Source organism: Elephas maximus, chromosome 10 (assembly GCF_024166365.1).
Source record: "Elephas maximus indicus isolate mEleMax1 chromosome 10, mEleMax1 primary haplotype, whole genome shotgun sequence".
NCBI classification, from domain to species: Eukaryota; Metazoa; Chordata; class Mammalia; order Proboscidea; family Elephantidae; genus Elephas; species Elephas maximus.
In genome coordinates, this window is record NC_064828.1 from 47,028,138 (window position 1) to 47,041,766 (window position 13,629).

The following is a 13,629-nucleotide window of genomic DNA, read 5'->3' on the forward strand; positions in this document are numbered from 1 at the left end:
TTTATCTTAGGAGGAAGGGCCTACAAGTAAGGCTTGTTAAGGGGAAAACGATGGAAAGTAAAGAGGAAGGAAAAAAGGTAAGTAGGGGAAAAGTCAAAATAAGAATGATTACAAGGAAAGGGTTGTAATAAAGAAAGGAATAGGGAAGAAACCATCAGTATAGTTCAGCATACATTTACTGAGTACCTACTATGTGCCAGGCACAACTCCGAGCACTGTGAATACAAAGATAAATAAGATATGGTCTTAGTCTGAAGAGCATTTAGTCTACCGAGGGAGAAGGTAGTAAAAAAGTGGCATCAGACAGGAAGGTGGAAAAAGAACCAGAAGAATATACTGCCAGTGGTACACCAAAATCTGAGCTGTAGAAAGAAAAAGAAACAAATGACAGAAAAAGAGTGGCTACACGGATGAAGACGGAATCAGGTCAGGATGATTTCAAGGAAATCAAATGAAACCAAGTTTCAGGAATTCAAGTGTGGTCAACAGCTGAGGCAGGACAGCCATCTATCTACAATATCTGGTGCATGCTTAGATTAGACAATCTCTAAGTAGGCTTCCAACTCTAAATATCTGTCCACCTATGGGTTCAAAACCAGTATGGTTCCTAATTTTCCCTTAATTCCTAGGACAAGCCCATTTCAATTCTGAGAATTTAAGTTTAAATAAGGGAGCATAACATATCCCCATATTCCCAAACAACACAACTCAGGATAAAAGGTGGTAGCCAATAATGATTTGCAATTGGCAGTTAAATAAAATTACATCAGTTCACTAAAAACGCTAAACAAGATTTCAATACATAATAAAGTATCTAAAAAGCATCTAGAAAGTGGAATTAAAATGGAACTTCGATACTTACAATGTAACCCGCATAGTCTTCATTTTCAACGAAGGAATCGTGAAGCCAGATAAATTCCTCATGTTGTCGAACAACAGAAAACTCATTTTGTTTAAAATTTGGCAATGAACTCTGCAAACATAAAAGATTCTCTTGAATAAAAATCAAAATTACACTAAAGCTTTAATAAACATTTTATACTTTTATTTTTAAAAATTAGTCTTTATATGAAAGAATACAATTGTCTTTAAATTCTATTACGCAAACCCTGAAAAAAAAAATTATCTTGAGATCTTTGGGAAAACAAGTGACAGGCCCTTATTATACTGTACTGCTACCATTGTTTTAAATTATCCTAATAATATCAAACTCGAGTATCTGAGCAAAGGAAACTAGATGTGCAACCTAAAAATCTACCTGAGAACTGAAATCTAAAAAGAAGAATCTGTGAAACAGTAATTGGATTAATTGAACGAGGACAACAAAACTGAAAATTATAAGAATGGTAAAAAATACTAATAAAAATATGGAGAAAATTAAATTTGCCTTATGTCTAGGTTCTATGATTAATTCTTAAAATGTTTATCTTTAAAAAGTACATTTTTCCAACACTTTTTTTGTTAAAAATAACAGTGAACTATAAACTAAAATATAGTCTGTTTCTAATTATGTTCAAAACCAAAGTTCAAGTCAATAAATGTTAGCACAATAAATGGCAAAAATAATCCAAAACACAAAATCACATTTACCTTTGTGTGAACAGTGAATTTTACTTTATCCCTCTCACTAAGAGCATCAGAAATGTCCACCTGCAGGGCAGCATCACTTTGAAGATCTACATTTATTGCTTTAAGCTAGAAAAAGAAAACCCAGTAATACCTTAATGAAAATTCCCTCTGTACTTTTATATAATTTCATTCTTCTCCCAGGCAATATAAAAAACAAAACAAAACAAAAAGAATCTTAGATCTAAAAAACGACTTATGTTCTTTTAATCTACACACATATTTTGTGTGCTTTAGGTAAGGCTATTAAGATGATTCTACATCATTCAATATTGATATTCTATATTAATCAATATTAAGATAATCTACATCATTCAATTATATTTGCTTTGTATGAGTCATTTAGCTAACCATGATTCATTATAGTTTAAACCAAAAAGTAAATTATTTTCTAAGAAGGTAGTTAACTACAATTCAAGTGTTCTAAAACTAAGGAGCATGTCTACCTTTAAGAACAAGAAAAAAAGGAATATTAGCAAGTAATTTGAACTCTATTGCTTATTTTAAATCAGAAATACAAAATAAAATTATTAAATATCACTGAACATATTACATATATGTAAAGTTCTAGTAACAATGTTAACATATAGTAAATACTCAACAAATAACTCCTATGATATGATTTAATTTCACATTTTACTCTATAAACTACAATGTATTTTAAGAATTGAATATATACTCTATTTGGTGCTTCCATTTACTTATCTACGAGAAGACTTTTTCCACTTATAATTTTTATCATAACTGTACTTCTAATCCTTAAATTTCATCCTTTCTTCTTCCCCTCTAAACAATAAATCTCTTAACATGTTTGGGTAATTTGGAGACTTACAGCTGGCTGCAAGGATATAAAATATTGAAAGTCTAATTACCTAGACAGTTTCAAATACCCTAGCTGAAAACCCAAGATTTAGGAATCTCATCTAGTCAAGTCTTTCAATTACAATGTAAGTTAAAAAATGCTGGAGGCAAAATTATTTACATTCTATGTGAGGGTTAATTTCATGCATCGAATTGGCTAGGCTATGGTGCCCAGTTGTCTGGCCAAACACTGATCTAGTTGCTGTTGTAATATGTAAGGTGTGATTAAATCAGCTGGCCTCAAGTAAAGCAAATTGATTACATTCCATGGTGTGGGAGGATCTCAAACAATCAGCTGAAGACCTTAACAGCAAAATGCAATGTTTCCTAGGGTGTGTGTTCAGCCTTCAGACTATTAAAAGACATTTTTGGAACTCAAGTCTGCAGCAGTTTGCAGCCTGTAGAGCCTGACCTATGCATTTGGACTTGCTAGCCCCCCCAGTCACAAGAGCCAATTCCTTGAAGTAAATTGATCTGCCAATCTCTATATATAGATATATCACGGGTTCTGCTTCTCTAGAGAACCCTAAGACATGCTATGATCTCAAATATATTTTTTAAAACGCGTACCAAAAAAAGCTCATAGAAAAGACATTAAAATACGAACAGCAGTGGATTTTCTTTTTCATACATTCCTGTATTATCCCAATTTTCCACGATATGCATGTATTACTTTTATAAATAGGGAACAAGTAAGCAGAAAGCTTACTTTTTAAACAAAAATCTTTTATTTATTCAAAGATTAATTTTTGTGAAGTTTCTCACTAAATGGAATTGTCAAACAGTAGTAGTAACAAAAAAAGAGCAATTTATATTCACTCCATCTTTGCATGATTGGGTCTATATAAAGTTTTAGAAATGAACATCATTACATAAAATTCAAGATTCACAGAAGAAAGCAATCAGCTTGAATTGCTGTGATACTATTTATGATGGCCTTTAGTAAAAGTTTTGATAACTTTAATAAAGTTTATATTAATTTTAATCAGTAATATTTTAAAAATTCATACTACAAATTTAAACATAAAAACATTTAAAACTAAATTATGTTTAAAGAAATTGTTATTGTACTCAATGCTGTAAAACCAAAAAAAAAAAAAAAAAAAACCCAAACCCGTTGCCACTGAGTCGATTCCACCTCATAGTGACCCTACAGGACAGAGCAGAACTGCCCCTTACAGCGCCTGGTGGATTCGAATTGCCGACCTCCTGGTTAGCAGCCATAGCTCTTAACCACTATACCACCAGAGTTTCCACTAAATGCTGCAGGTAGCCAATTATCTGATAAAAGAAATGAAATTCAAAGCCCTGAGTTACATGTTAGCTTTTGTTTTTCATTTTCAATTCATCTTGTTGCCTCTGCAATGTTGGAAACTTATCAACTATCTTGTTATCGGACATTTTGAATTTACCACAATAGTAAAAGATCAACCATCCCACTATTTTTGAATTTACCACAATAGTAAAAGATCAACTATCCCACTATTTTGCCCAGTATCGGCCCCGCAGGCAGTTTGTCCAGGGGCTGGAGGGAGGAGCTGGGCATTCCCTAGGGTTTTTAACCTCAGTCTTGAACTCACTGTGTGCCTGATGCTCTAGCTCCTCCCTGCGCACCCCATTCTCTGTCCCAGCTTGCCTCACACACAGCCACCTGCTGGTGCGCACCAGGAGCGGGTGGTGGACAGTGCTCACCTCTATAGAGCTGTCCCTGGCCAAGGCCACCCCGCTTCAGAGCAGGCGCACCTTGGAGCCTGTACTGGGATGCAAGGAGGCTGAGGAAGCCCGGCCAGCAGCTTGCCGCATGGATTCAGATTCTGATGAGCAGAGCCGGGACGGGCCCATAACCACCACAGGTACAGAGCGGCCACCGCCATCCAGCAGCTGGGGCGGAAAATCGCTCGTGTTTCACTTAAGGCTGGTCTTTGGAATCTAACCATGTTGATAAGTGAGGAGTGGGTTTTTCCCCCCTACCTTGCTTCTATTAAGTTGGTGTAGTGGTTAAGCGGTATGGTTGCTAACCAAAAAGGTCAACAGTTCAATTCCACCAGCCGCTCTTCAGAAACCCTTTGCAGGCAGTTCTACTCTGTCCTATGGGGTTGCTATGAATCAGAATTGATTGGATGGCAATGGGTTTGGCTATTAAGTCTTATCAGGTCTTCTACTGTCTTTCCTACCCCTTCTAGAACCGGTTATGTCAATTCTAGTTTGAGAAATGTGTCTTTTTTTCTTCTCTTAACTCACATTCAGGCCACCTTTAAGATGTTTATTGCAGTAGGTTGAATCATGACCAGAAGATAGCCACATCCTAATCCCTGATCTCCAGAATTGAGAGAGAATAAATTTCTGTTGTTTCAAGCTGCCAAGTTTACAAAAGCCACAGGAAATTAATACATTTATCATATAGATTTTAGACATGATTATTTCTTCATTCTTTATGTTTTCATTGCCTAGTCTAGCACTTCCCAAGCACAACTGAAAAGAAGCAATCTGGTTGCCTGTTAAAATCTCCAAAACACCATCTTCACTTGAATAGACATTTCTGCAAAGATACACAAATGGCCAGTAAGAACACGAAAGGATGCTTAAGGTCATCAGGGAAATGCAAATGAAAACTACAGAGAGATACCACCTCACACCCACTAACCAAACCAATTCATAAGCAAAAAAAGAAAAACCCACTACCATCGAGTCGATTCCGACTCCTAGCGACCCTATAGGGCAGAGTAGAACTGCCCCGTAGAGTTTCCAAGGAGTGCCTGGCGGATTCAAACTGCTGACCTCTAATGCAGCGACCCTATATATATGACAGAGAATAGATTCATTGCGACCCTACAGGACAGAGTAGAACTGCCCCGTAGTGCTTTCAAGGAGTGCCTGGTGGATTCGAACTAGATTAGGCAAATGCATAGAGACAAAGGTATATTAGTGGTTACCAGGGGCTGGGGAGAGGAAGGAATGGGAATTATTGCTGAAGGGCTGCTGAGTTTCTGTTTGGGGTGACATAAATAAAACTTTTGGAAACTGATAGTGGTGACTGGTAGCACAACATGGCAAACATATTTAATGCAACTGAACTGTACACTTAAAAATGGTTTAGATGGCACACTTTTTATTAGATATACTTTGTCATAATCCAAAAAAATAAAAGAAAATCAAAAACAAAACCACAAAAAACAAAGAGAATCTTCAAGAAGGGCCTTAAAATCTGCTTTCGGGAACACGAGCCTGGATTTTCAAAGTTTTCCTTGCCTTTACTTCCTATCAAAATGTCATCTCAACTGCTAGTAGTTTCTTTTTAAGAATTACATAAACTGTTTTTGCTAGATTCCATATCTATATGTTCATGTTTTCAGAATTTTTTTTTAACCACTGCTCTACCAGTTTGGAAACATACCTTTCAATAATTTCTACATTGTGTATTTTTTAATTTATTCCTCCAATTAAAATTACTTCAAATTATTAAAATATTTCTTTTCCTTCCATTTCCTTATTCATATACCAAACACACCCCCCCCCCTTTTGACAGTACAATACTTGGCTTTTTATTGTTACTTTTATGGATATAAAATATCCCTAGATTAAATTTGAGGAATGGAGTTTTTAAGGGTTGAAATGACACATGCAGACTATCACCCTGAGATAATCTTTGAACCTTAAATCTTGAGAAAACTGGTTTCCTGAAAGTCATCTTTAAGTCAAACAATAGTTCAGCTTAATTAGTAAAGAATGTCTGCCTTGGGCATAGCGCTGTTTTAAAGAATTATCTGCGTGCTCTCAGAAAGTCCAAAGGTCAGACAAGAAAATACGTTTAAGGTCAATCATCTGAATTGTTCAAGAAAATGTTGCGTGTCAATAAGTTATTATATAAACACTACTCTAGACCTATTTTCACAGCAATATATAATCACTAGTAATAAACTGGCGAATAAGAAGCTGTGAAAGATTTTCCTTCTTTGGAACATTTTTGACTCTCTAGTTGGAAATGTTGCCCCAATCTACAAATCATATAATAAACGCTCATCAATTTCTATTATTGGCCTAATATTATTTTTGTATTAACACTTAACACTTTCAGTCTTGTATTCCATCTTAAGGCATAATTTTCGTACAATAAAACATAGTTTTATCATATATACACTCCTACAACAACCAGCACCTATGAGTCGGAATCAACTCAACGGCAACAGGTTTTTGGTTTGGTATAACCACCACCACGGAGCCTTGGTTGTTCAGTAGTTAACAGCTTGGCTGCTAATCAAAAGATTGGCAGTTTGAATCCACCAGTTGCTCCTCGGAAACCCTATGGGGCAGTTCTACTCTGTTCTGTAGGGTCACTATGAGTCAGAATTGACTTGATGGCAACAGCGTTTTGTTTTTTGGTTTATAACCACTACCATAGGAGCCCTGGTGGCGCAGAGGTTAAGTGCTCGTCTCCTGACTGAAACGTCAGCAGTTCGAACCTACGAGCTGCTCCAAGGGTGAAAGATGTGGCAGTCTACTTCCATTAAAGATTATAGCCTTGGAAACCCTATGAGGCAGTTCTACCCTGTCCTAGAGTCGCTCAGACTAGGAATCGACTCGGCAGTGGGTTTAGCTTTGTTTTTTTAAATACCCGCCAGCATAATCAAGATACGGAACATTTCCATCATCCCCAGAAAGTCCCCTCTGCTCCTTTAACACGCCTCTATTTCTTTAGTTTCTAACTCTCCTGTAAATCCTCTTGTTTGCTTTATTAAAGCATGTTATTCATTCATATACTGCCTTAACAACTAGTAATTCAATCTACCATATCTTCCTTCATTCTTTTAACACCTGAGTTCCAGAATTCATCTCTGGAACATATGTATTAATTACAAATGAGGTCACAGCAAAATGCCAATGGCACAATTTTGATTTATTTGTGTGTCATAATAAGCTCAAAAAATCAGCTAAAGTGTTCATTCTGATATTGCATTTTCCTATAGTCAGTTCCTACACACGTTACACCCCACATAATTCTTTCCCATTTCCTGAGCCTATGGAAAAGGGATTATCTGTTTGACAATAAGATCTGCCTCACGCGCAAGATTTTTAAAAGTCCTGCTTCTAATAACTAAAATACATAATGAAATAACTTTCTACATCAGTACGGAATGCTGAAAGTTGCTATGCTATCATATCTCATCATTTCTAGATGCATATTTTTTCACATTTTAATGTATTTGAGATAGGGATGTCTTTCAATTGATAGCAAATTATAGTATAACTGGCAACATTTTTCTTTCTTAGTGGTAAGTTAAAAAAAGCTTTCAGTCAAGGTCATTAGGGAAATGCAAATCAAAACAAGAGAGATACCGCCTCACGCCCACCAGGATGGATATTATCAGAATACGGGAAACTAACAAGTGCTAATGTGAAGGTAGAGAAATTGGAACCCTAATGAATTGTTGTTGGCAATGTAAAATGGTCTCACAAAACCTTCTTATAATAATGACTTAATTTCCAAATCCAGTGACACTTTTCAGTTTTCTTGACTCACTGCAGAGCCCCGATGACAAAGTGGTTAAGAGCTCGGCTGCTAACCAAAAGGTCAGCGGTTTGAATTGACCAGCCGCTCCTTGGAAACCTCACGGGGTAGTTCTGCTCTGTCCTACAGGGTACCCATGTGTCGGAGTAGACTCGCCAACAGGTTTGTTTTGGACTCATTGCAGTATTTTGCTTTGACAATCATTCTAACCACTCCCTCCTTAAAACTCTCTTCTCTCATTCCCATCTCAGTCTTGTCAATTAGTCCTCTTTTACTCCTTGGTCCTTAAATGCTGGTTTCCCCGGGTGCTATCTAGTCTTGGCAATCTCAGCCACTCTTGATTAATAATTCCTAAATTTGTATCTCCAACTCAGACCTGCTCCAAGTTTACAAGCAGATTTCAAACTACCAACTAGACATATCCACCTGAATTTACTGTATTTACTCATTAAACAATTAAGTGAGCAGCTTCAATGTGCCAAGCACTGTCCTAGATGCTAGAGTCAGAGCAGTGAAGAGACACAATCCTCACCCTTACACATCTTACTTTCTAGTTTTTTGGAGGGTGGGGCCTTACAGATCTTACATTCTGGTTTGGGGGGTTCAGTTAGATGCCTCATACCCAAATAGGTACTTTAAACGTACCTGAAACCAAACTCATTATCTTATCCTCTAAACCTGCTCCTCCCTCCTATCTTCTTCATGTTTTCCTCCCCTTTGCCCAGCCCGTGTGCTACAGTGAAATCTGGGAGTGGGAAGGCCAGGGGGCTGCCTTGTTTTTCCAGATCTCGCAAGTTTTCCACCTTTGACATGGTGCAGTCTCACCACCTTTTTTATTACTCATTTTAGTGGAAAATATTTGGGTTTTTCTTCTCTGACAGGTTTCTTCTGGCTTTTGCAGGTTTTACTGTATTTGGTCACTACCCATACCTGTTGCCGTCAAGTCAATTCCAACTCAGTAACCCTCCAGGACACAGCAGAACTTCCCCACAGGGTTTGCAAGGCTGTAATCTTTAGAGAAGCAGACTGCCACATCTTTCCCCTGCAGAGCGGCTGGTGGGTTCAAACCGTCAACCTTTCAGTTAGCAGCAAGCACTTTATCACTGTGCCACCAGGGCTCCTTATTTGGTTACTAAGCTTGGTCAATGCTATCTTCCAAATATCTCTGCTATGCCCCCTTCCTTCATTCCTATTTCCAGTACCTTGGTTCCAGCCTCATCATTTCTCATCTGGACTGTTGCAATAGGTTTTTAACTGGTTTTTCAGCTTCCTGAAATGCTATTTTCATCCTTCCCAGCTTAAAATCCCTCAGGGCTGCCCATTGCCTGGTGTCTTTATCATTATGCACTTTACACTCTATTTGTACTACTCATACCTACCTTTGCAATCTCAGCTCCCAGTAAGAACACGTGCTCCAAGCAAATTACCTACACATGCTATATCCTCTCTGCAGGCAAACCCTCCCTTCTTCCCTGAGAGCCTACAAAACTTCTGATCAATGTTTAAGGCCTAGTTCATTGAGGTGGTAACATTGTGGTACAGAGCCCAGAACCTAAAGCCAGCCTGTCTGTTCAAATCTAGCTAGTGCTGGTTGTATGACCTTGGGCAAATTATTAAATCTCTCTGAAGCTGTTTTCCTTTCCAAAGTTCTAACAGTATCAGCAGCTACCTCACAGGGATGTGAGAATTGAGAATATGGAAAATCCCTGGCGCAAAGTAAATGCTACCTAAGTGTGTAGCTGTTGTTATTTCTTCATAAATCTTCTTTCCCTCAAAGTTAAACACTCCCTCCTCTGTACTCCCAGGGCATTTATCACAAGGGACTGTAACTCTGTCTCCCTCACTACATGATGAGGGCCTCAGGGCAGGGACTTTGTCTTATTCACAGCCAACAAAATGTATGTCACATTTTTATCTGGAATAACTATCAATAAATGTGGCACGTGTTCAAGCTAATGCTATGTAGATACATTGGAAAATGCAAACATCTGGAACAAGTCTTGAATGATAAGTCACATTTCAAGTGAAAGAACAGGTGAGAGAAAAAAGCATTCCACAATGCTGAAACAGTGTGCACAAAGCAGACATCACTAAGAAGTAGAGGTGCTTGGGTAATGACAAGTAGACGAGAGTATGTCTGAGAGTTTGAGGGAGAATATACTGAGAAATGAAGCCAGCTGGAAAATGTGTTATGCTGAATGCTAGCCTAAGGAATCTGGACCTTATTCCAAAAAGAATGGCGTCCAAATAAGTCCTTTTGACTAGTGGTGCTAGTAGCACTATGCTATATGATTCGATCATTTTAGTTAGGTAACTAGGTGTGATGTCATGACTGGATTGGAGAGCAGAAAGACTGAAGATACAGAGACCCGTGACTAGTATTAGCTATAATCTGGGAAAAGAAGTAACAGGATCTTAACTGGGGCTATGCAAGTGAAAGATGAGGTAATTATGATCAACATTTCAGAGGTGAAATTAACTGGCTTCAGTGGCTTTTTTGATGTGGAGAAGAAGGATATGATTCAGAGGTATCTTGCCTTGGGCAACTGGAAAATGATGCCGTTAATTAAGATAAGGAACACAGAAGGAAGAACAAAGCTAGGAGTCCAGGAGAGGTACACAAAAACTCCACCTAAAGTAATTTTTAGAAACAATAAACATATTACATAGAATTCAAATCAAAAGCTAAAACAGAATTATGCCATCGCTCTGGTATGTAATGCTCTTGGTTCAACAAGCACATCAGACAAAATGTGTCCGGCTCAAAGGACACATTTGTTTACTAAATAATATATTACTGTCCTTCATTGGGGGGAGGGGATCCTACTATGCGCAGGTATGGCTGAAGAGATTTTAAAAAGTGGCCAATATTTTCAACATTGTATGTTCTTAAAGCCTTTTTTAGTTTCTCGCAAAATATTTTCTAAAGGCTCTAAGTGAAACCAACTCTGATTCTGTTCTGATCCAAGTATTGTGATGCGAATTTAATGCCATTAAAATTTTTATTTAAAAATACTAATTTTGCTTACTTGCTGCTTTGTACAAAATGCCTGTATTATTATTTTTGAATCCATGATGTCCTCACTGCAATTCATATCAAATATGTGCCTTTCCTCTATCAAAACTCTTTCTTAAAAGACTGAACAAGAGGATCTAAACTAAAAGTACAATGCCTAGAAGTTCTAATTATGTTAATCTATTTCTATCAGGACAAACACAATAAGGAAATTTAAACAGTCCAGATATTCCTGAAACCGGGAAATAGGATAATGTTGTGCAACAGAATCTTCTTGACTGCCTGTTTAAGAAGTAGACTATCTGTCTTCTCCCCATCCCAAGAGATTCTGATTTAGTAGGGTGTAGGACCCAGAAACATGCACTTTTCATGCATGTTGTTTTGTTTTTGTTTTACAAACACCCCAGATAATTCTGATGCAAGCGTTTCAAGGCAACACTTAGAGAAACACATTCACTGTCTTGGATGCCTGAGAAACATAGTTCAAAGTGCAGCTCTCCCACTCACAGGCTATGTGACCTCAGACTACTTACTTATTAGCTTTTCTGAGGTTCAGATTTCTCATCTGTAAAAGGAGGCTACTAACAGCTTCACTGGGATGATGACAGAAGATACAACGAAACAATGCTTATACAGTGCTGAGCACCATGCCTGGCTATAATTATTATTATGATTCACCCTATCCCACTGGACAAAAATAAGGAAGAACTGGACATATGTACATAGTCACAATATTCTAAAAGTTTTCTCAGTCATGGTAATTGTTTTTTCCCATGTTTACATTAAAAGTTTCATCTACAAGATTCTACAAGAACTTCCTGGTCAGGCATGCTGTTTGTCTTCCTCTCCATTTAAGTTTGTAACATATGAAAAAAGTTTCTGGACACATTACTGAAGTCCTTCTGATTCTATCCAAGGAAATCTTACCAAAGGCATCAAGACATGAACACACATCTTCATGAGAAAGGCTTGCTCTATTTTTCACAACATCAACATAAATATGCAAAAACTTACTACTTTTACTGCACATTAGTCAGATTTTACAAGAAAACAAATCATGTTGGCATTTCCTGGTAGACCACAAAAATACGACAAATTTATTTAAGTAAGGAGGCCATTCGTCTTATCTTTAGAAAAATCACTGTTAATTGTGCAGACCCTATGCATCTTTCTTACCATCTGAAAGTCCTATAAAGGTCATCAGTTAATACTAACAACCTCATCTCTTATCATACATCTCTTATTAAAAACAACATAATATCCAGAGAATTTTACCGCCTACAAAAAAAAAGGCACAAGTGCCTCACAGTATCTAAGACAGGCTAGTGAAAGCAAAATGGAAACTTAAAGTGCACGCTGTTAAATGTGAAGGAAATCATGGTACCCTGCTGAGCCGCAATTATCATATATCAATATTTTTCAAGTGCTCACTTGTACAAGGCACTACACAGATTACTACCCTTCAGCCAAGGCAATGGGGGGAGGGGGAAGGTAGGAGGGAGAAATCGGAGCCCTGAAGGCCCCTTCTGAAGTAAAATGCAACTCGCCTCAAAACGCCAAGGGAATCCTGCAAAAGATGTATTTTTCGTACGGGGACTACAAACATTTTGCAAAATCTCGTAGGATACTGAACAAGAGTTAAGATTCGGCGACTGTAAAAATCTTTGGAAAAAGGGTAATTTAGACTAAGCCTGCACTAAATGCGTTTTAGAGGGAGAGAAGGGTGGGCGGGAGTGGGTTCGAGAGGTCCATTCACATGAGGAGAAAACTGAGGATGCAACCAGAAAGGTCTGAGCACGGGTTTTCACCGGCCCAAAGCGGCGGGGTGGGGGCGTTCCAGCTCCAGGTCCCACCTCCACTTCCACACCTGCACTCCGGGCCGGGGTAGGTGGGTCAGGAGGGTCTGGACTGAGCCGGGGTACGGGGAAGAGGCCGTGCTCCCGGGAAATCGGAACGCAGTGGCCCCAGGGGAGGAGGGCTGCAGGAGGGCGGGGCGCGCGGCTGCGAAGAGGAAGCCGAAAGGAGGGTGGCTGCGAAGCGGTGCCGCGCGGCCGGGGACTCCTCTCCGTACCACGCCCGAGCGCCGAGGCAGGGGAGGAAGGATCCCACAAGCCACAGGAGACAGAACTTACTCCGCGGTCCTCCTCGGAGAGGAAGTCGGGGCCGTCGTCCAGGCCTTCCTGCAGGTCGGTGGTGCCCGGCACGCCAGGGGAGAGGGGGAGGTGGGGAAGACACAAAGGGAGACATTAGTGCCAGGCCAGCGCGGTATCCGCATCCGCCCCGCGCCCGCCGCCCCCAACGCGCACCCGGGGTTCGGCACAGCTGAGAACACCCACCATCATGGCTGCTCGGAGGCGAGGGCCAGCGCAGGCGCGTACCGCAACGCGGGCCTGAGGGAGCCGGCGGCTGCGGGCGGGGCGGGGCCAGTGGAGGGGGCGTGGCCTCCGAGCGGCCCCGCCCCGCCTCGGGGCAGGAGGCCAGGGTCCAAGAGCCGGGAAGGCCAAGGACGCCAGGGCCCTCTGCCCAAGACAGCATCCAAACCAGGGAGGGCCTTAAGGCCCAGATCCACATGTCTGGGGGCAGCTTGCGGCTGTTTGGCCTTGACCGGGAAGGGCTAAGG

At 39.6% G+C, this 13,629-nt stretch overlaps 1 protein-coding gene across 2 annotated transcripts in view; it reads right to left on the minus strand.

Moving 5' to 3' along the window:
• The window catches only part of SNX6 (sorting nexin 6), a 62,071-nt gene extending 48,658 nt beyond the window's left edge, over window positions 1-13,413 (minus strand). The window contains exons 1-4 of one of the 2 annotated variants that reach the window (XM_049899235.1): window positions 13,316-13,400; window positions 13,142-13,189; window positions 1,591-1,695; window positions 863-973 (exon numbers count right to left, since the gene is read on the minus strand). In XM_049899235.1, coding sequence (XP_049755192.1) covers window positions 863-973; window positions 1,591-1,695; window positions 13,142-13,189; window positions 13,316-13,351 — 300 coding nt within the window. In that variant the 5' untranslated portion in view covers window positions 13,352-13,400. Of the gene's footprint in view, window positions 1-862; window positions 974-1,590; window positions 1,696-13,141; window positions 13,190-13,315 lie in introns of both variants that reach the window. The other variant, XM_049899237.1, reaches the window with a different exon arrangement.
• Window positions 13,414-13,629: the final 216 nt, after the last annotated feature.